This window comes from Zasmidium cellare, assembly GCF_010093935.1.
Source record: "Zasmidium cellare ATCC 36951 unplaced genomic scaffold M409scaffold_2, whole genome shotgun sequence".
NCBI classification, from domain to species: domain Eukaryota; kingdom Fungi; phylum Ascomycota; class Dothideomycetes; order Mycosphaerellales; family Mycosphaerellaceae; genus Zasmidium; species Zasmidium cellare.
Window position 1 is genome coordinate 351,265 of NW_022986946.1, and position 20,448 is coordinate 371,712.

The 20,448-nt window shown below is 53.4% G+C and overlaps 8 protein-coding genes across 8 annotated transcripts; 4 read left to right on the forward strand and 4 right to left on the reverse strand.

Moving 5' to 3' along the window:
* Positions 1-231: 231 nt before the first annotated feature.
* Positions 232-1,500, reverse strand: M409DRAFT_62453 (glycosyltransferase family 15 protein; the record flags this gene model as incomplete). The annotated part of the gene is made up of 2 exons (XM_033815182.1): positions 232-1,301; positions 1,353-1,500. 2 exons carry the CDS (start codon positions 1,498-1,500, stop codon positions 232-234), a joined length of 1,218 nt encoding a protein of 405 aa, XP_033673629.1.
* Positions 1,501-1,855: 355 nt separating this feature from the next.
* On the forward strand, positions 1,856-4,291 carry M409DRAFT_16704 (uncharacterized protein; the record flags this gene model as incomplete). Its single annotated transcript, XM_033803732.1, has 1 exon — positions 1,856-4,291. One exon carries the CDS (start codon positions 1,856-1,858, stop codon positions 4,289-4,291), a length of 2,436 nt encoding a protein of 811 aa, XP_033673630.1.
* Positions 4,292-4,930: 639 nt separating this feature from the next.
* Positions 4,931-6,133, forward strand: M409DRAFT_16705 (uncharacterized protein; the record flags this gene model as incomplete). The annotated part of the gene is made up of 1 exon (XM_033803733.1): positions 4,931-6,133. One exon carries the CDS (start codon positions 4,931-4,933, stop codon positions 6,131-6,133), a length of 1,203 nt encoding a protein of 400 aa, XP_033673631.1.
* Positions 6,134-6,218: 85 nt separating this feature from the next.
* On the reverse strand, positions 6,219-7,552 carry M409DRAFT_62455 (uncharacterized protein; the record flags this gene model as incomplete). The annotated part of the gene is made up of 6 exons (XM_033815183.1): positions 6,219-6,500; positions 6,577-6,801; positions 6,853-6,869; positions 6,933-7,040; positions 7,181-7,244; positions 7,337-7,552. 6 exons carry the CDS (start codon positions 7,550-7,552, stop codon positions 6,219-6,221), a joined length of 912 nt encoding a protein of 303 aa, XP_033673632.1.
* Positions 7,553-8,536: 984 nt separating this feature from the next.
* On the forward strand, positions 8,537-12,412 carry M409DRAFT_16707 (uncharacterized protein; the record flags this gene model as incomplete). The annotated part of the gene is made up of 1 exon (XM_033803734.1): positions 8,537-12,412. One exon carries the CDS (start codon positions 8,537-8,539, stop codon positions 12,410-12,412), a length of 3,876 nt encoding a protein of 1,291 aa, XP_033673633.1.
* A 222-nt stretch (positions 12,413-12,634) lies between these two features.
* M409DRAFT_62456 (uncharacterized protein) lies at positions 12,635-13,411 on the reverse strand (the record flags this gene model as incomplete). Its single annotated transcript, XM_033815184.1, has 1 exon — positions 12,635-13,411. One exon carries the CDS (start codon positions 13,409-13,411, stop codon positions 12,635-12,637), a length of 777 nt encoding a protein of 258 aa, XP_033673634.1.
* A 1,265-nt stretch (positions 13,412-14,676) lies between these two features.
* On the reverse strand, positions 14,677-16,187 carry M409DRAFT_16709 (uncharacterized protein; the record flags this gene model as incomplete). The annotated part of the gene is made up of 2 exons (XM_033803735.1): positions 14,677-14,992; positions 15,379-16,187. The coding sequence occupies 2 exons, from the start codon at positions 16,185-16,187 to the stop codon at positions 14,677-14,679; spliced, it is 1,125 nt and encodes a 374-aa protein (XP_033673635.1).
* Positions 16,188-18,387: 2,200 nt separating this feature from the next.
* Positions 18,388-19,808, forward strand: M409DRAFT_62457 (uncharacterized protein; the record flags this gene model as incomplete). The annotated part of the gene is made up of 4 exons (XM_033815185.1): positions 18,388-18,430; positions 18,489-18,766; positions 18,797-19,174; positions 19,227-19,808. 4 exons carry the CDS (start codon positions 18,388-18,390, stop codon positions 19,806-19,808), a joined length of 1,281 nt encoding a protein of 426 aa, XP_033673636.1.
* Between the last annotated feature and the right edge of the window lie 640 nt (positions 19,809-20,448).

A 20,448-nucleotide genomic window follows, 5' to 3' on the forward strand; every position in this document is an offset into this window, starting at 1 on the left:
AGATATTGAGATGCAGTGTACGCCTGAGATGGACGCAAGGGAGATCCTTTTTATCTCTCTCTACCAGTACTTGCCCACATGTCACCAACAACTGGAACTGGATTTCACATGCCTCTCATCCGGCGACCAAGTACATCTACAGACCCAAGAACCCCAACGCCCTGCTAAAGATCTCAACATTGCCCCCACACACACATGTCACACAGTTCTGTAGATTCCCAGCGACGCCGGCTAGCTTGAAGACTCTCCGCCGTTCAAGCTCCACTCGTTACCCACATACTTGAACCAGCTCGGCCGACAGTCCTCCTTCTTGAGCCAATCCGCGCCATCGAAGAACTTGCCCGCCGTGCATTTCTTGCACTTGGGCGAGTTGGGACAGTTGAAGAAGGGGATATGTCGATAGCCGATATCCTTGAACCAGTGGATTTTGCTGACGTCTTCGAAGAGCCCGAGGGCGATGGAGTGGACGGGAGCGTCACCCCATCGTTCGTAGAAGAAGCCGCCGGCGCGGTCGAGGTGCTCGAAGTAGGCTTCGTAGGCCGGGGAGCGCCAGAAGTTCATGTCGGCAATTTCGAAGTTGGACCAGAAGTGGCAGGTGCTGTAGCCGTGGGCGATTTGGTTGTGTTCGGGTCGGCGTTCGCTGTCGGTGAGCCAACCCATGGCGTTGCTCTTGGAGAGGTATTGGTTGTTGGCGGCGAGGAACTTGACCGTTTCGGGCCAGAGGGTTGGGATCGATTGCGGCGAGTCGTAGATGTTGATGGTGAAGCCGTAGGTTTTGTTGTGGTCTCGCATGTACCGGAATACGTCGTAGTCCACGTCGCAGTAGAAGTTGACGTGCGGCTCTACTCGCCAATAGTACTGGACGTTCTTCAAAGCCGGATGCTTGTAGAACAGACCGCTGTTCCACCTGCACATCTGATGGTATGACTCCATGCTTGCGTACTGGATGTTCTGCTCCTCCAATATCCTCGCGCTCTCTTTCATCAAGTCCCTGTTGATCCATGATGGTATCTCCCAGTGCTCTTTTGGGATCAGTTCGTATCTGCATTCGGCGTTGGTGTTCGCTCGTGTCACTTTTTTGAACTCCTCCGTGAAGGGCTCGTCGTTGAAGAAAGTCCATGGGTAGTTGAACTTGTGATTCCACGTTCGTTCCAGCTCCTGCATGCTTCCCACTATTTGCTCCAGTTCGCTGTTTCTCACCAACGATAGTAATGTTGCGTTTATGCGATCTGAATTGGGGTTGTTCGGTGCGTAGTTGTTCCCAGTCACTCGGTGCAGCGGTTCAGGCGGCTCTCCGGTAGCTACACCTCCATTAGTTGTCCATTCATCCATTCCACCTTATAGCCACATACGATCCAAATTCGGATCCCTCACCATATCATCGATCTTTTCCCTCCCTCCCGGCGCCTGCACCACCCGCGGACTCCTCACAATCTGCCAGACCAGGAAGAAGAACAAGGCCATTGTCGCGCCCGCCAGCAGGCGTATCGGCTTGGACATTCCTCCCATCTTCTTAGGTCTGTCGCCGACACCAGACGGCCGTGATTCGTATGCGAAACTGTCTCGTTTCTTGTCCATGGCGGCATCGAGCGGGATGAGGACAGGTGATGGGATTGACTGTCCGGGATATGGGAAACGTGACATCGACGCCAAGCTCCAGAGGACGCGCCTCCTCTTTGATGTCGGTCGGGTGGCGCTCCAAGCGAGGCCGAGGCGTAACTTGGTTTGAGCCTCCGACAACCGAATCTACTTTTCGTACGCCGTAGAGCATTCAACTTCACGTCTTCGCGTCCAACGACTTGACAACATGGCACGATGCTACCAAAAATGATGCAACAACAGACGGCAACTCAACATGATCATGGCCCACGCCGCAACTCTCAAGAAGCTCGCGGCGAGCCTTGTCACCGCGACCACCGGCCGCAATCCTGAAGAGCCCTTGTTTGGGAAGCTTGTAGACAAGACCTTGAAAGACCTCAAAAATCAGAGCCATGCCAGGACCAATCAATTTGCCGTCCAGGCCAAGCTTGAAGGCTTGGTGGAGAAGTTCACCGTTCTGAATCGAGACGATCTTGCAATTGCGCTAGAGACGGACTTGGAAGACCTACCGCAAGACTCACGATGGATGCCGGAGATCCTGTCCCTGCTTCTAGAACTCTCAGACCACCCTGTTGAGAGGACGCCAGCAGAAGATCTTGACAGTGAATTTGCTACTGCAGAAGAGCCACTGACATGGGAGGACATCGTTGACGATGAGCCTTTTGACGACCCTGACATGTGGGAAGATGTCGAGCGTGGCTATCATTCAAGTGGAGACGATGAGTTCAACCATGATCTTGAATCTGAGCCTACAACCTCCACGAAGGCCACCAGTCTGGACGAGGAGGATCCAGCCGCGATCGCGAGACTGTATCTTTCACGCCCGGACGAGGCTAGCATTGAGCACATCAAGTTGGCTCGCGAACGTGGGAAGTCAATCAAGCAGCAAGATACTATGCACCACTTGTCCGAGCTGAAAATTGCCCGCGAGATCTTGTCAATGATGCACGGCCTGCCAACGGACTTGTTCGAGATAGACGACGCCGGTCAAGTGACAGTGGCTAGCGAAGTGCGGATCGGGAATGCGAGTGGCGATAGCCTGCGAGACTTACTGGAAACCGCAGCTGCCACGGGTTCTGCTCTCAACTCTCTGCGGCAGTGGGTCCCAGAGGCCTCCCATTCGTACTTGCAGGCCATTCATGGAGCTATTGAATCGCAAATATCATACCTGGACACACAGCTGGGCATGATGGAGCGGAGATATATCACGCCTACGGAGCATGTTGCTGTCAGTGCTCTCAACGTGGAAACCGAGATCCAAGCCATAGCAAGGCCATTGGTACACTTATCAGGCATCGTGCAGCATACCTCTTGCCAAGACGACCTGGAAGCTCCATTTGCATTGCTTGATGAGCTCTACAGCGAGACGGACCTCGCTCATCTGGCGGGCGACATGATTCTGTTCAATGCTCTTGCGACTGTGTTTCTGGCCGGTCTCAGAAGCTACTTGCGGCCGGTCGCAAGGTGGGTGACTAAGGGAGTCATTGTCCCCCAGGACCGTGACGTTCTCTTCTCGAAAGACCTTAATCAACACTGCGAAGCTGGAGATCTCTGGCGACTGCGATTCGGGATACGATTGCTACCTGATGGCACTGCTTTTGCGCCGTTCTGCATCTCGACAAGAACGACATCATTATTCGCTCTCGGCAAGAGTCGGGCGTTCTTGAATCAGCTTGATGGCAATGAAGCTTGCGAGGATGTCCAGACGATGGTCCAGCTTCCTGAATTTGACCATTGCCTGAAGCAAATTGCGGATGAATCGCTTGCGCCATTTTCACTGCTGCTGGACGAAACCCTTGATTCCTGGATACACGATATCAGCGTCGATTGTAGCGCATCGTTGCGGTCGAAGCTGTTCGACGATCATCATCTAAAGAAGACGCTGGACGCGCTTCCTCTTCTCTTCTTCTCGCACAACGGCACCTTGTTCCAGGACTTTGCAGATACAATCATTTCGCGAGTCAGGACAGGCCGACAATCCGATACGCACGATCTCTTCTTGAGGGCAGAGCTTGCTCAGACGACATTCGGATCTTCGCCCGACGTTGATGCAGAGAATGTCTGCCTCGCATCTATTGGAGAGGAAGACGTACCATCCGCAAGCTCCACAACTCGAAGAATCGGTCAGTTGACCATGACTTACCGGCTCTCGTGGCCAGTGCAAAACGTGGTGCAATCTGCGACCATCGACGCTCACTCTAAGGTCTTCACGTTCCTGCTGCAGCTTCACGCTGCGACAGGCCTACTCGAAGATAACTTTCTTGGATTTCGATCTCGCAACCCTGTTTCTCCAGCGTTGCTCAAGCTTCGCCAGAGGCTGTTGTGGTTCTCGAAATCCATATTCGACTACACTACCAAGACAGCTCACATCATACACAAAGACATGATGCAGGGCATTGGACGTGCCGCAGACATTGACGAGATGGTGGCAATACTTGCCCGCTACGAGAAGCGGCTTCAATCGAATCTGCTGCTGGCCGCAAATCTCGAGCCCGTCCGTGACACCATCATTGGCATCTTAGAGCTCAGCGAACTCCTTTCAAAGACCGATAAAGAGGACCGTATTTCATCGTTACAGCAGCAATATGAGAAAAGCATGCGTTTCCTCGTCGCTGGTATCCGAGGCGTCGGTCGTGCAGGAGGCGACTCTTTCCTTCAAGGGCTGTCTGAGAGGTTGGGATGGGGTGTTTGATGATTGGACGATTGCATCAAATCCCAACTCAGGCTACGTCTACCTGTACGACTACATGTACTTTCGAGATCACTCCTGCCTCAAAAAGGAGTTGCGGTCCTAAGTTTGGAAGGTAGATGCGAGGGCTGGGGACCAACTCCAGACACCACCCGTTCTGGTACGCCGCCTTGTCGAAGGACAGGGCTACAACGTAACTACACCAATCGTCTGGATTTCAGAAGCACCACTTGCGTGCCACGTGCATGTTGCGGCCCACTCTGCAACCTGTGCGGTTCCTGCAACTTGATACCGGTCTTGATCGCTTTCTACACAGCCTCTCGCAGCCAAGTCACTAGACTGCGCATACAATGTGCAACGTAACGCCAAGCACCTTTTCTTTCGACCAGAAAGGCAACTTTGCTCTAGACTGATGCAGGCCAGGCAACTGTACGACTCTACGGGATATGATGAGGTCCAAAATTGTAGTGCTGCCACTCCTGGACGTGCTCGTCATAACAAGTCACCGCATATGACTACCTCGTCGAGAATATAAACCATGTCGTAGGCTGTCCCGCAGCTCGCAGAATCCCAAGCGACTCGGTGCTGATCTACGGGACGAGATCCTTTCCAACATCTTTCAAATCCTACCTTGCATACAGCATGGCGGTCCTCAGTCCTTTACTCACGGCCATGATGGCTCTCTCGCACAGTGCATCCACCCAATTCAGGGCGCCTGCCGAGTCCGACATTCAAATCGGGACCATCATGAGCTGGCCCACTGCAGAGTCCACCATGGACGACACATCTCCAGACCCCAATTCCCAAGTGCGCGACACTCGGCAAGAGATTGCCGACATCGCCAAAGCCGTCGCAAAGCACCAAGCAGTGGAGATGTTCGTTCGGGACCCTGAATTAGGAGAGCCTGCTCGTGATATCCCAGACACGAACTTGGAGACTGCGCGAGAGATGTTGGGCAGCGTCAAGAATGTGACTCTTCACGTTACGCAAAACGTCCACTCACTATGGGCTCGAGATACTGGTCCTGTCTTTGTACGGTCTCTCAATGGAACCGTCAAGAACACATGGGGTGCAAGTGATGATCCCGGTCTTGGTTTCGAGAGGAAGAACACATCCGGCGAAGTCGTCGGTTTGCTCCTCAATTACAACAACTGGGGCCGTAAGACTCTCCCAAACACAGACTCCTGGTTTGCTGCATATGCCTCTCAAGCGCTGAACAAATCCTCACGCACGGCTCCCTTCATTGCTGAGGGCGGCGGCATCGAAGTGGATGGAGAAGGCACCTTGCTCGCCTCGGAGTCTTCGATCCTGAACCCCAACCGCAACCCCGGTGTCGACAAGCCGACGATGGAGCGCTACTTTGCCGAGTTCCTGGGAATCGAGAAGACGATTTGGATACCCGGATTCCGTGGAGGTGATATAACAGACGATCACATCGACTCCATCGCACGCTTCGCAGCGCCGGGGACTGTTCTCCTCAGCAAAGCTTTCGATAACGGGGAGGATGGTGCTCTCGACGACTACTATGACATAAAAGACATCCTCAGTAAAGCAACAGATGCCAAGGGCAGGAAACTCAGAGTCATCGACGTTCCGGAACCGGATCCAGTCAAGGTGCTTGGTGAGGATTATACCCCTGAGCTCGGCACGGTGTCATATGTCAACTACTTGGTCGTCAATGGAGCGGTGATTGTGGCGAAGTTTGGGGATGACGAGTTTGATCGCGAGGCGGCGAGGATTATTGGCGAGCAGCATCCTGGGAGGGTGGTGGAGCATGTTCGTCTGCATCAGTTGGCGACGCAGGGCGGGGGGATTCATTGTGCTACGCAACAGATTCCTGCTTGATAGATGAGAGGAGAGCAGGATACCTCATCGTTTCGGTCAGAACCACTCTCGCGAGCATCCATACTTTTTCTTTCATCGCACACATCTACACAGCACAATACCCGCCATCCACCACAATATCCGCGCCTGTCGTATAACTGCTCGCATCACTCGCGAGATACAAATACGCGCCCTTCAACTCATGCGCCTCGCCCTCGCGACCCATGGGAATTTTGCCGTGCCAGATCCTCTTCGTCTCCGGCGGGATGAAGTCGCTGATCTCCGTCGCCATGTAGCCCGGCGAGATGCTGTTGGCGCGGGCGAAGCGCACCCATTCGACGGACAGGGATTTGCAGAGGTGGATGACGCCGGCTTTGGCGGCGTTGTACTTGACGATGAAAAACCGTTAGCTGGACCGCGTATAGCTGGACCACTGATTCCATCTAGTGATGATGAGTACGTACGGCAGACTGCAGCTGAGGGATATTCGCAATATGTCCACTCATGGACGCCGTGGCGACGAAGGATCCATAGCGGTAGTTTTCGAGTTGGGAGCCCTGTGTCGTGAGGCCGGTGAGGTGTTGGCGGCGCCAGATTTCGCCGGCGGCTTTGGCGCAGTAGAAGACGGAGTCGAGGTCGGTGGAAACGACTTTGTGGTAGTGGTCTAATTGGCCATCGATCATGCGGCCCTGGGAGGGGACGTTAGAGGGAGATGATGATTGTGGGAGGGTGATGGGTACCTGTGTCCAGGGGATTCCTGCATTGGACAACGACCGTTAGTCTGGATGAATTGTTGGCTCACGAGAGGAGATGCTCATACCAGCATTGGCGACGAAGATGTCCAGTCGACCGTTGAACTCCTCGGTGATGTGGTTGATGACTCGCTTGGTGTCCTCGAAGTCAGTGACGTCCGTTTGATACGCACGGCCTAAAGTATCGTTTCAATCAAATCAGTCAACGTCAGATTTTAATAAAATACTTTTAATCTTGCCGCTGGACAGGTGAGAAAGTAAATAAACAACAAGCACGAAGTCGTATATATCAAGAGGGAAGAGTTCGCTCGCCCACATTTCACGCCATATGTCTCTTCAATGGCCTTGGCCTTCTTGATGGCTTCTTTGTTCCCATGATACTGTTCCGCGAACGAAGAATCGAACGTCAGCAAACGAACTCCTTCATGGTTATTATTTGAAAGATGAACCCGGGATGGCGGCTCGATCGTACCCAGATGGCCACATTGGCGCCGGCCTCCGCAAAGGCCTGCACGACGGCATAGCCAATGCCTGCGCCCGACCCAGACACAATGGCCGTCTTGCCCTTGAGGCTGAACAGCGACAGCACCGACTCGTCCGTGGGCGCGACCGTGTTGTTTTCCTGGAAGATGCCGTCCTTCATCGACGCATCCTCGGGACTGGGCTTGCTCATCGGCCGCACGACCATGTTCGACGTCTGGGGATTATTTTTGTACGAGATTGGATTCGATGGAGGATATTTGCCAGATGTCCTGATGGTGGTGCAGAAGGAAATGGGAATGGTGCCATCGCTGGCTGATCTCCACCCCGGATGCATCGCAACACGCTTCCGCTGCTGGCGCTGTTGCTGACAAAACCTTGGACGTCGCCGCATCATCGACTGGCTTCCTCTCCTGGCTACCATCTTTCACCACATCCACGCACCGCCAACACGACCATTCTGTGCAGCATCTGCAGACGCGAACAGCAGTTCACGCTGGCTGCAGCGCGTCGTGCAGCAGTGCGATCTTCGCGGTGCTCATCTCATCATCAGTTGACAGCAACGTCGTGAACCTCTGCCAGGCCGCTGCCATACACCAAAAGAGGCAGATAGAGAGATGAGAGCGTTACGATGGACCTGAGGGTAGAGTATCGTCGTCGATTCGGCGGCACTGCCAACGACGTCTTCAACTTCCCATATCTAATGTCTATCGCACCCTCTCTGCAACGCTCATGTTTGTTTTGCTGTTAACAACGCTCTCTACTCGTCTTTTCATTTCTTCATGAAACGCTCATTCAGATTCTATCGTTGCAAGAAGTCTAATCTCTATTGTCTTACTACTGACCGCAGACGAGAAAATTGCTTGGCAGCAGCAACATCCAGCACGTGTCTCTTCTATTTCGATTGCATTCCAGCAGTACCTGTTGTGGCAACGACCGGATTGCATACCGCACGTCGGTTTGGCTCATAACAGCGCGAGTACAACCGCCGGACTTTGCGATTCCGCGAGCGCGAGTTTGCGCAGTTCGTTGTATCCTGGCGCTCGAAAGGCTGGTGATGGCCACGACGAGAACGACAACTCCAGAACTATATTAACGATTTTCGAGCGGGACGACGACATTTCCGACATTGCGGAGGCCCTTTTCCTTACTTTGCGACGAAAGGGATCTTTCACGAGCATCTCGATTCAAAATGGCACCAGGCGCATCTTTTCAATCCACTGATGGTGGCGCATTTCCAATGACCGGCGACGCAAACTTCCCTCGACAAGATGGCGCATCCGGTGCGGCCAGTTCAGCGCCTGCAGCAGTCTCACCAGCCATTGTGGGAGCTGGAATCGGCGTTGGCATTCTCATCCTGGCAATCATCATTGGCGTTGTTGTTCGAATCCACATCGCGAGGAGGAATCATCAGAGATCCATGGCCGAGCTGGAGCGAGGGTTGGCATCATCACCTTCAAGGCAGATGGAAATGGCACGACCGATTAGCGCAACAGGATGTGGTAGTTTGATGCCACATGGACAAGCTGGATGGGACGCGCTGTATTCGAATGACAGCGTTAATGAACCCCAACATGCCGCTCGACCCGACAAGCGACAGAGGACATCGGTGTCAATACCACAACGCATTCGGCAGTCTAAGAGACTCAGGGCTTTCAAGCACCTCTCTGCCATCATGGAAAATACCGAGAGTCCAAGGATCGAGACCCAGACATCTACACCACCATCTCCACAAGCGGTCGCGAAAGCTGACCGACTGATGGGGTCGCCGAAGTTGATGATCGGCCAAGCACAAACGGCAGACCATGCCATCGAGGCGATGGATATTACGGACGCTTTCAATCAACGAGGCAGCCCAAAGTATGATATTTGGCCATCGGTCGCCATCAATTCACCAGCGAGATATGGAGCCAATGATGATGAAAGCAAGAACAACAGACCGGCGAAGACTCTTAGATCGGTATCAGCTGGCGTCCTTGATACAGACGGTGCTGTTTTTGGAAACTCAGATCGACTCATTCGCAACCCAAAGCGAAGGGAGCGTCCGTCAATGCATGCCAGATCTGCATCGCTGGGCGCACCTACGAGTAGACCTCCTTCAGGTCCTGTGCCACCACTTCCAGCCATTACCCCAGAAGCTTTCACCAACGATGAGTTTGTGCGCCTGGGACTTTGCGTTACGCGGGAGTCGTCTGAAAGCAGCATAAATTCTGCTGGAAGCTCCGTCCTCGTCACCAGCCCCATCCTGAAGATGCACGGCACTGATATGCCTGCAGCCTCGCCGACGGTGGAGGAAGTTGTGGCAGGAGACGATCGAGCGGCATTGAAGTCGGTCTTAAACCGCCAATGGCAGAACCCCAATATCACTGGACCACGACCGAACGCCAGCCTGTCCAACATGAAGCACGACAGGACTCATTCATCGATCAAGGGCAGCATCCGATATGACAGCGAAAGCGCACTGAGCCACCGCTTGTCCATTGGAAGCACTTCCTCAGGAGGCAGCCGAGCAGAGAACAGGCTGTCTGTGTTGTCTATCCCACAGATCGCAACAGCCGACCGCGTCAGCATCAGCAGAGTCTCGTCATCCAACTCGCTCCTCGATGGTGGCTCCGCCGGCCGTATTCAGAAGATCGAAACGCCGCCACGCAGGAAATCGCATCGCCAATCATTGGTCTCGGCATCTGGATCGCCAGCCGCTCGAGACAAGAGAAGGAGTTCCGCCCTCCGTGACATGTCCAGCAATATCACTGGCCCCGTCAAGCGACCTTCTCCTCGACGACAGATGAGCGTCTCTACACGAGCATCCAGCTGCAGCAGCAACGGCAACCCTTTCCAATGGGATACCAGCAGCTCAAACATCCTGCCCAAGCCCAGCGCGCTAAAGGGTTCACCCACTGCTAGAAAGACCAAGGGTCGACTCAACTGCGTTCGCATCAGCACCCTAACCCCTGAAGTCTTCGGCAATCGCAGCAGATCCTCCAGCCCTCCCGACGGCATCGTCATGGACGACATCCTCGAAGAACGAGAAAGCGACGAGATCAAGCGAGAGGTCGAAAAGGAACGCGCTGAAGTCGAGCGAGCGGTCGCCAGTGAGCGTCGACGAAGCCGTCCTCCAATGCCTGCCCGAAATGTCTCGAGCGAGTCGTGCTTGAGGATTCAGACGCTGAGAGCCAGCCTGACGCCGAGCTCGCCGACGCTGTCGTCGTGGAATAACTACCATGATCAGTCCGCTCAGCATGCTGGCGGCCTGGCATCGCATCCCTCTGATACCTATATGTCGGTTTCGAGGAACAGCTCCCGACAGTCGAATCGCTCTTCTGGGAACTTTGTCATCCCTAGGTTCCCGTCACCGAGCAAGGCGAGGGCATCCATTGCTGTGACTATTCCGCAGCGGGATTCAGCGCCCATGCCTGAATTCTCTCTTGACGTTGACATTGAGAGCCCGACTCTTGGCTTCAACGATATCAACAGCTCCTCGCCATTCGGATTGGCCGTGTCTTCCAGGACTCAACATTCGCCTGTTTCGCCCGAAGACTCTGCCAATGGTGACAGTCCAGTGGAATTCTCACCCGTCTCGCCTGTTGATATGCCTTCATCCCCACCTCTCCCACTGTCGAAGGAGAAGGAGTATGATCCAGGCTGGTGTCCAGTCGTATTCGATTTCCCGGCGTCGCACGAGTACGATCCTGCCAGCCCGCCGTTCATCTGGAATGGCTTCAGCTCGGATTATCCAAACCCGGACAGGAGCTCAGGCATCTGGTTGCCGTTTGCCGTGAACATCGACGATGAGGTGTCTCCCAGGAGTCGACTGCGAAATCAGGTAGCACACGGGTTGGGTAGGGAAAAGGACGACTCGCCGCCATTGAGCCCCAAGACAATCCCAACAGTCATCCCCGACCTCTCGCCCAAAAAATCAGCAGAGAAACTCACAAGCTCAAACGCCAGCTCAGTAATGGCCAAGTCCATCGAGCCAGCCTCAACCTCCAGCTTCCTAGGAGTCGAGGTTCCCGTCCTCGCACCCCCATCCCGAGAAACAGATACCACGCTCCCGCAATGGCAACTCGAACAACGCCCGGCGACCGCACCGCAACCAACCCACCGCCGCCAACGTTCCGTCTCCAACCTGCGAACCCCCCGTCCCAGCACCGCCCGCGCGCCTCCCCTACCCACAATCCCGCAATCCTCTTCTCCAGCCTCCCCTGTATCGGTCCCAGCGCCGCTCAGCATCGCCTCGCGGATCCGCACCAGCGCCGGAGAGCAAGCCCAAAAGGCCATCCCCATGGGTCCCCGCTCCGCACCCGCGAAATCTGTCCTGAAGAACGCCATGGCATTGAGGAGGATGAACAGCGAAGTCCAAACCCACCGCGAGTCGCGCGAGAGCAGGAACTTCACCCGTCTAGGCCGCGAGCCCAGCCCCCTCCTCCCCTGGATCGGCACCGAAACAGAAGACATCTTCGACTACGACACGCGCGCCGGCGCCGGCGCAGAGAGCTCCTCCCAAGCATCCTTCTCAGACGTCGAAGTCGGGCAACAACAGCCCAAACACTCTCGCCACTCCGTCCTCGGCGTCCCCCAAGTCGACATCGACATTGCCCCCTGCCCCTCCTCAAACAGAAACACAGCGACCTCCGCCCTCGATGACCTCTGCCTCGATGACCTCGAAAAAGTCATCGACGGCGCCCTCGCGGGCTTCGACGCCGAGCATCGCGCTTCCATCACCCCCAAACCTTCCGCGTACGCTTACGGACAGGGGTATAACACCACCACCAACCACACATCCACATCCCCAACCAACGACAAGGCTTCCAAGCGCAATTCAAACGTCTGGGACGACGGCGAGAAATTCTGGTCCGGCGCCTACCGGCCGGAGTCCTTCGAGCTGCCGGAGTTTCAGCTGGGGAGCGTGTCGACGCCGCGGAAGTCGCCTTTGGCGAGTGCGTTGGAGTTGGAGCGGGAGGATGGGACTGGGATGGGGACGGTGGATCCGAGGTTGCTGTCGACGCCGAGCGTGTCTGTGGCGGCGACGCCGAGGAGTTTGTATGATGCGGACGGGTTTTTGAAGTGATTATGATGAATTTTGTGAACTGATGTAATGATAATGTATTTTCTTGGATTTGTTCTTGGGTTTTGGTTAGGAAGGGTTGTGTTTGATGATGGAGCGGTTGTCAATAGTTTCTCGATTATTTGTGAGGTCGATATGCCTCGATCACGCACCTAGCAGGGTATCTCTTTCGATGAAGTTAGGTAGTAAAAACGCCTTCTTTATGCCACAAACCCCGTTTCTCACTCATCCAGTTCTCTGCCACTTACTCTCCTCCTCCTCATCCCCCTCATCATTCGCCTCCGCCGCCGTCCTCGTCGTCCCCGCCCCAGCACCCAACGTCACAGCTCCCTCCCCATCCTCCTCCTCGCCCCCAACAACAGTCATCCCAGCAGGCATCCTGAAATTCCCATCCTCGTCCATGAAATCTGCCATATTCTCACTCGTGATCCACCCTGTAGCCCCCGGGGCCGTCTCATCGAAGGCTCCCTCGCCACCTTCATCGTCGTCTCCCCGCGGATCGGGATTCAGCTCCTGGCAATCCGAAATCGCCTTGAACAATGCCGTGGAGGCATCGTTCCCGCTCGTCGTGCCGTTCGTCGCAGTTCCCGCGCCGGCACTCGCTTGCTCTTCTTCTTCCTCATCATACTCCTTCACAATGCTCTCCGGCGTGATCCGCATCTGCAAAAACTCAATATCCTCATCCGCAGTATCCTCATCGGATAAGTTCAATTCAAGCAGCACGTCCGCGCCATCCTGTGCCGTGACGGTGATGGTCGGATAGGGGATCTGAAAGCCGAGGGATGCAGCGGACGAGAAGAGGATCAGGTGATGGGAGGTAACGTAGACGTCCACGGGACTCGTCAATCGCTGGAGGTCGGTATTGTTGTCGGCGGTGATGCGGGCGATGGCGTGGAGGTGCAGGACGGGTTTGCTGGCGAAGAAAGTGCCGGGTGTTTGGGCTTGGTGGTCGGAGAGGGGCGTGAAAGCGCTGGGAGAGGGTGCGGCGGTGATTTGCTCCATGATGGCGTCCAATGCGTCTTGTGTGGTGTTGTCGAGGTTTTCTTGTCGTGGACATCCCATTGAGCTGTTGGGGAAGCAATAAAGTTGCCGCACTAAAAATGACGTGCATTAGCGTGGGCTTTAATTGAGCCTTGTCCGAGACGACACCTCCTTCCCACTGGCTACGAAGTTCATCGTTATTCGTGCTCCTCGTAACAACTGTCGTCTGGCTGTGACTTCCACCATTCTCATGGTCAAAATGTCGTGTGAACCGGGCCCGGTAATGTCTTGTCTTGACGAGTGCAACAGTAACAACTATCGTGAGAATAGCCAGGATGAAGAGGACACCGAGGAGACCGAGCACACAAGGCATGCATCCAGATTGCGATTTTCGCTTCGGCTCTTCTACAGCAGAGACTTCTTGACTGCTTCTCGGTTGGACTCGCTCGATCTCCAGGGGGCTTCGGCGGGGTTGGTAGGTCGGTGGTGGTTCAGTAGGGTAGGAGGTACCGTACACGGTCAGCTGAGATGGGTTGTTCAGATTCATGCTGCGGAGGAATGGTCCTCTGTGGCTTGGGAGTAAGTGTAAATGAAAGTGATGGCGAGGATGATGGTGATGGTGATGGTGAAGGGACAAAACAGAGACGATGAGAATGTTTAGAGGACTTGCGAAGACTGCGTCCTTCTCGCCCCTGCCATCGGACGATTGAGGCTGTCACGACTACCTCATCTGCTTCGACGACCTGGGAAAGCGCAGACCCTCTTTTCGGCGTTATTGGCTTATCTGTGGAATCTGAATGCAGCATAGTACTGCCATGGACCATCCTACATCTCTTCATCAGGGAGGAGCAAACTCTTACTGCTATAGACTAAAGGTATGTGGATGAAAGAGAAGTTAATTTGCAAAAGAATTATTGCGATGATTTACTTCTATACGCAGCAGATATCTGCGAAGTCAATCAGCTGGCAATGATTCTGGCCACCTCCGCCCACTCTGAAGGTAGCACACCCCTTCCCCGCCCTTGATACCAGAAAACTGTAAGACTCTCAAAAAAAAAACCTCAAAGACTCTAGAAATCTCAGACAACCCAGCGACCCAGCTACTCAGCAACCTCCGCCGAAACCTCATCGATTCCCTCCTTCTTCCTGGCCAACCACTCGACTGTGTAAGATTGACGCATTGAAATACAAACGCTGATTCAACGCGGGCAGCATCAAAAAGCGCAATCAATGCGCGCATTGGCCGTGACTTCGACTGGATCGAAATGGATGTCTTTGGCTGTTTCTCACTTGCCGAGAGCGGTAGCAGAAGCCTTAGCGCGCTTCGCCTTGCCTTGAGTCATCTTCACCTTGATAAAGTCCCCAAGGGTGGGCTCCTGTTGTGCGATCGACTTTTGGACAAAGCGGCCACCGCAGCGAGCAGGCTGAGTGTGAGACTTCTTCGGTCCGAGCTTCGCAGCCTCGGCCACGCGATCGTACGGATGCTTAAGGAGGTACAGCTCCATCGTCGTCTTCGCATCCTCGACCGGAGTGTGGATGCCACCCTGTTGGATGTTTTTGCCCAAGACCACCTCACCCGCGTAGGCCAAGCCCGGCTGACCGCTGCTGCGCAGTTGGCTATATACCTCCTGGGTATCGTGAATCACAACGCCATTCGCAGCGGAAAAGGCATTCTGGTTCGTTCCAGGCCCGAACCTTCCGCTTTCCTCAAATGCAACCGGAAAGAAAAAAGCACGATGTGGGCTTCGGGCTGCTCAAAGAGTAGTATCCAATCGAACCTTGTGATCGTGAGTTTGACTGAGGGTGTCATGGCTTCTGCGCATGCGACCACCTCGAGACATCCAGCTTCGAGTTGCTGCAAGACGTATCAAGAGTTACTCTGGCTCCAGGTTCATCATCCTGAAGATCTCCATCGTGGCTCTCGCATTATTCACAGGATCAAAAGCTCCACCATACTGGAACTCCTTCCCCGTAACGTCGTTGTATACACGAGCGAGTCCGGGTGGGCTATCAAGTTCTGGAGTATACTCGATGTCCGGGTGTCGTAGACCGTAACCCCATTGGAAGGCAAAAGCGCATCCTCGGACTCTCCGTAGTAAAACCAATAGCTGACAGAATCGTGCACGAATACGGTGCGATCTTTTAGCAGCTCCTTCAATTCGCCTTCGAACTGCCTGGCTTCGACTGCGCCGTTTTTGAACAGAAAATCCGGTGGCTCGACGCTAGCTTGCTTGAATGAGCAGTACTTGATAACCTCGTCTTCGTCCTCATAGGCGAGGTATGCGTCCACGACAGTCTCGCCTGCGGTATCGACCACGGCTATCCGACCGATCCGATGCTTCCACATGCTCTCGCCGATCGTTTTGTAATTCTGGAAAGTGATGGAGATGGAAAGCGGCTCGCCATCCTCGACACGATCCCAGCGGATCTCCGTCTGGGTTGCGCGGCACTTCCACTTCGTCTTCTTCAGACGGACATTGGGTTGTGGATATACTGTCGTTGGGTTGGCGGGGGTGGTTGGGCCTCCGGAGTAGGTCGCATATGCAGGGCTGTAACTTGGGTACCACTCGCCCACGAGCTCAGGATCATTGGAATCGATGTCGTTGCAGGGGGAATTGCTTTCGTGGTCGTCTTGCGCTTCGTCGGCGTCAGCGTCGTCGATGGAGTCGTCATTTTTGATGCCGATTTTGAGGGAGCTGAGATTAAGGCCATCGGGACTGTTGTTGAACACATCGTCTGCGATTGAACCACCGTTGCGGAGAAAAGCGGCCATCGCCTCGTCATGTCTTGAAGACATGATGTTGTTAAGAGTCGTGTGAAGGCAGTATTGATTTAGCCTCTTGAGGACAATCCTGTTACAGATAGGCGATATTCGATGTTGGTAGTGGAGTCTAATGTGTGTATGTCTTTGCTCGTGGATACTGACCGTTGATTGTTGGTGTGTTCGGAGGAAGTCCAGTATTCGAGGTCTCGAAGAAGAAAGGAATTAGATATACTTGATATTCAGCTGCTAAGCCGAGTCGTGAATCTTTGGCTTCTGATTATACTTGTTCATCTGCAAGCCAAAAGTCAGTATCAAAAGCTTCTAAAGCACATGTTTGTTGCGAGAGGTTCACCTGCAATATTATACTTCAGCAGCTTAAAGCAGTCATCTAGGTATCTCCTGATATCATAACGTATGCTGTGTTGCGAAAACAGGTCTAAGAGAAAAGGGGACGGCATAGATCAACGAGTGTTAGGCATGTTGTCATGTCACATATTAATCTTGGCGAAAAGAATTGTGAATTTATAGGTCATTTAAGACCAATTGCTATGGCAGAAGAAAGACCACATGTTTCCTCTTTGTATCAAGCAAACTTTCACACACTAGTAGTAGTAAGTCTTAGGAATAGTAACAGAACAAGCTATCTTCACTATAGCAGGTATACATCCTTTCTACAGACTCAATCCAAGTCTGCTTAGAATCTCTGGCCGATGTCTATTTAAGCTCAATGATACTACAACCGTCTCAGGGTCCTTCCTATGTCGTAGATACATCTTCGCTCCGTGCCAACGCTCAAGTCGAGGTCTCGCTTGGCCGTCAAGTGCTTCAGTGGATCGTCATGACGAGCTTTTTGTGGCTCGACAAAGGCTCTCTGCTCAGCTATACAAGGGTTTGATAGATGGTAGGTGGAGCTGTGTATTTGAAATACAGGTGTGGTCCAAATAGAGTTTAAAAGGATGCGCAGATCACGATAGGCCAGAGTGCACGACCAGATCCAGCATCTTCAGTCTTTCCTTGCTAATCGACACTGTCCTTTGGTTGAGGAGAGTATTGCAAGACTCTGGCATCTTTTTAAAAAACAAACTTGTTGTGATACAATGTGGACTCTCATCAGCGCAACGCCATCACCGTACGCAAAGAAAGTCCGAGTGGCGTTGGCGGAGAAAGGCCTCCCGTTTACACTGCAAACTGAAGTGCCATGGGACTCGACGACTCAGACGCCGCAATACAATCCACTTGAGAAACTGCCAGTGTTGATACTCGATGATGGCAAGACTGCAATCTACGAATCGCACTATATACTCGAGTGGCTGGAAGCAAAGTATCCATCAACTTCGATGCTGCCGGAAGACTTGGATGGCAAGCTGTTCGCAAGACAGGTCGAGGTGGTTTGTGACGGCATTTGCGATGCTCTGGTCTTAGCATTTTGAGAGAGACACCGGGAGCCGGAAAAGCAGAGTGCCCCTTGGACCGCCAGGTAAGAACGGCGTGGTAAATGAAGCTCGCTGAGAACATGCAGACATTAACAACAGACGTGCAGGCAAATGCGTAAGGCTGAAGGCGGCTTGCGGGCATTGGCCACGTGGGTTGACCGTAGCAATGGAAGCAAGTATCTGATCGGAGACAAATTGAGCCTTGCAGATCTTGCAGCAGTGAGCATGCTGGGTTGGCTCAACGTGCGTTGGCCAGATCATCAATGGCAGACAACCTATCCTCAGCTCAAACACTATTGGGAGACTCTAGAAGAGCGACAGAGCTTTGCGACGGCTCGACCTACACCTCAGTCGATGAAAGATCAGATTGTATGATAGATTCTGCCGAAATGGAATCGATCGATATCGAAGGAAGCCTTCTTGCCCGCCACCAGATAGGCCGGCCTGGTCAAAAGCATGATGCCCATTGAGTTCTAGATAAGCCATGCTTATGCCAACCACAGTGCATGATGGGGTGGCGAAAGGATGAAGGTATAGATCCACGGAGATATTCGACAAGTACGCATGCATCCACAGCATACAGCTCTATAACCTAGCGTTCACACCAACAGCAAAGTTACTTGAAGTCGTATTGTTCTGAACAAGCTGCATGCTGTCCCATCTACTATGATTGCCGACGAAAAAGCTTCACAGAAAGGCGACAATGTCGTCGACAGCCAGGAAGGCAGCATCGAAGGTCTGGCCAACTTCGACAAGCCTGCGGAAGCCCGTACTCTGCGAAAGTTTGACATCCTCAGATGATGATCTTGATGCTGGTAGCGTACTTGGATAGAAGCAATATAGGTTCGGCAATTTTATCGAAGCTCTTCTTGCGGTCGCCCACTAACGAGGCTACCAACAGGCAATGCCAAAGTCTTCGGGCTGGTGGAAGGACTTCATCTTCATGGCAACCAGTTCAACAACATAAGCACGGTCTTCTACGCGACATACGTGGTGTTCGAAGTTCCTTGGGTCATTGCTGTCAAACGATTTGGTGCTAATCGAGTCCTGGCCGTTGCGCTCGTCTGCTGGTCGGTCGTCACCTTGTGTACTGGCTTTATCCACAACTACGCTCAAGCTCTTGCTATGCGACTACTCCTCGGTGCTGCAGAGGCTGGCCTTTTTCCCTCGTTAGCGTTCGTCATCTCAACCATCTAGGACCGTCAACAGTGTGCGAAACGGATTTGTCTACTCTACATGTCCGCTGCTCTAAGCGGTGCCTTCGGAGGAATGATCGCATACGGAGTCGAGACAATGGGAAACCAACTTGGACTCGCTGCTTGGAGATGGCTTTTCATCATCGAGGGGGCCGTCTCTGTGGCTCTTTGCAGTGCAGCTTGGTTCACGCTACCAAGGTCCTCCGAGCAGGCGTGGTTCTTGACTCCAGAGGAGAAAGCGATCATGCAAGCACGAAGAGCACGAAACGTTGCATACCAAGGCAGTACCGACTCGTTCAAGTCACACCATATTGTTCAGGCTTTTACAGATCCCCAGGTCTATCTCGCGGCCATCTTACAATTTGGCAACACAGTCTCACAATTCGGTTTCGTAAGTCTGGCGACTCCCAATCGAACAAGTCATCGACTAACAGTTGTCTCAGAGCACCTTCCTCCCAACCCTGCTGACCGGCTTCGGATACACCAGCCTACAGGCAAACTACGTCTCCATTCCTTGCTATGTCGTGGCGGCAATCTCACTGTTTACCTGGGCATCCATCTCCGACCGTCTTGGGAAGCGAGCCTTGATCAGCTTTGTCTGCTGTCTGCCACGCGTTCTCGGCTACGCCATTGTGGCGGGCACAGCGAACAAAGCCGCCGGGTACTTTGCAATGTACATGTGCGCTGCTGGTATCTATCCGTACAACGAGGTGTTGACGACGTGGGTTTCAAACAACATTACTCCAGACTACAAGCGTTCGGCAGCCTTACCCCTATTTGTCTGCCTGGCCAACATCAGTGGCATTGTGGCCAGTCAGATCTATCCCGCTTCGGATGCACCGCGCTATATCACCGACAATGCGACCTCACTTGCACCAGAGAGCTTATCTTGCGTCGGTGTCGGCCTGCTCTGGTTGCTGTTGAAGAGGAGGAATCAACGAAAGTCGATGGAACAAACAAGTGAGGGTGGTCTACACGAATATTTGGACGACGATCGTGGACCGAACTTCGAGTATGCCTTGTGAGAAAGCGGGTGCTCCAGTGGTGCAAACAAGTATCTCAGGACATAGATCATAGCTAGGAGAGTGGGACAATTGCTTTAATGCACAATTCTCTAAACGTCTATGTGACTTTGTGGACTAACAGGATACTTCAACGACCCGTGGTCCAAAAGACTGTCTCGCAAAAACATAAACATCCTTCTTCTGAATCCAAAGAAACCACTGTATCGCCAAGTTCGTGAAAAAACAAATATCGTCGAGGGTCCTGTTAATCATCCGAGGAAACCACCAGCAGTACAACCAAACCTCGCGTCCTCCATCCACGCGGTAGAAACTCATTTTCGAGGGGGGCATACGGAACAGCCTGATCCGGCTCTGGCTGACTGACGGCGCTTGATACTGCCGAAGTAATCGTGGGCCAGCCTGCGTTTCCTTTCTCCCACCGATCCTGTTGGTCGAGGAAGCTGAGAAGGAGAGAACGGCGGTGTCACTGGCTTAGTACTTGCTGTTTCGAGTGAAGCCGCCAGTCGGTCTCTTGTCGCGCTTCGATTTACCCTGAGGCTGCTTGATCTTGATGAAGTCTTCGAGCACGGGCTCAGCGAATGGCTGCAGACGACCAAAAGGCTTCTGAGTCGCGCGAAGTGGTGTTGATTGAGAGGCGAGC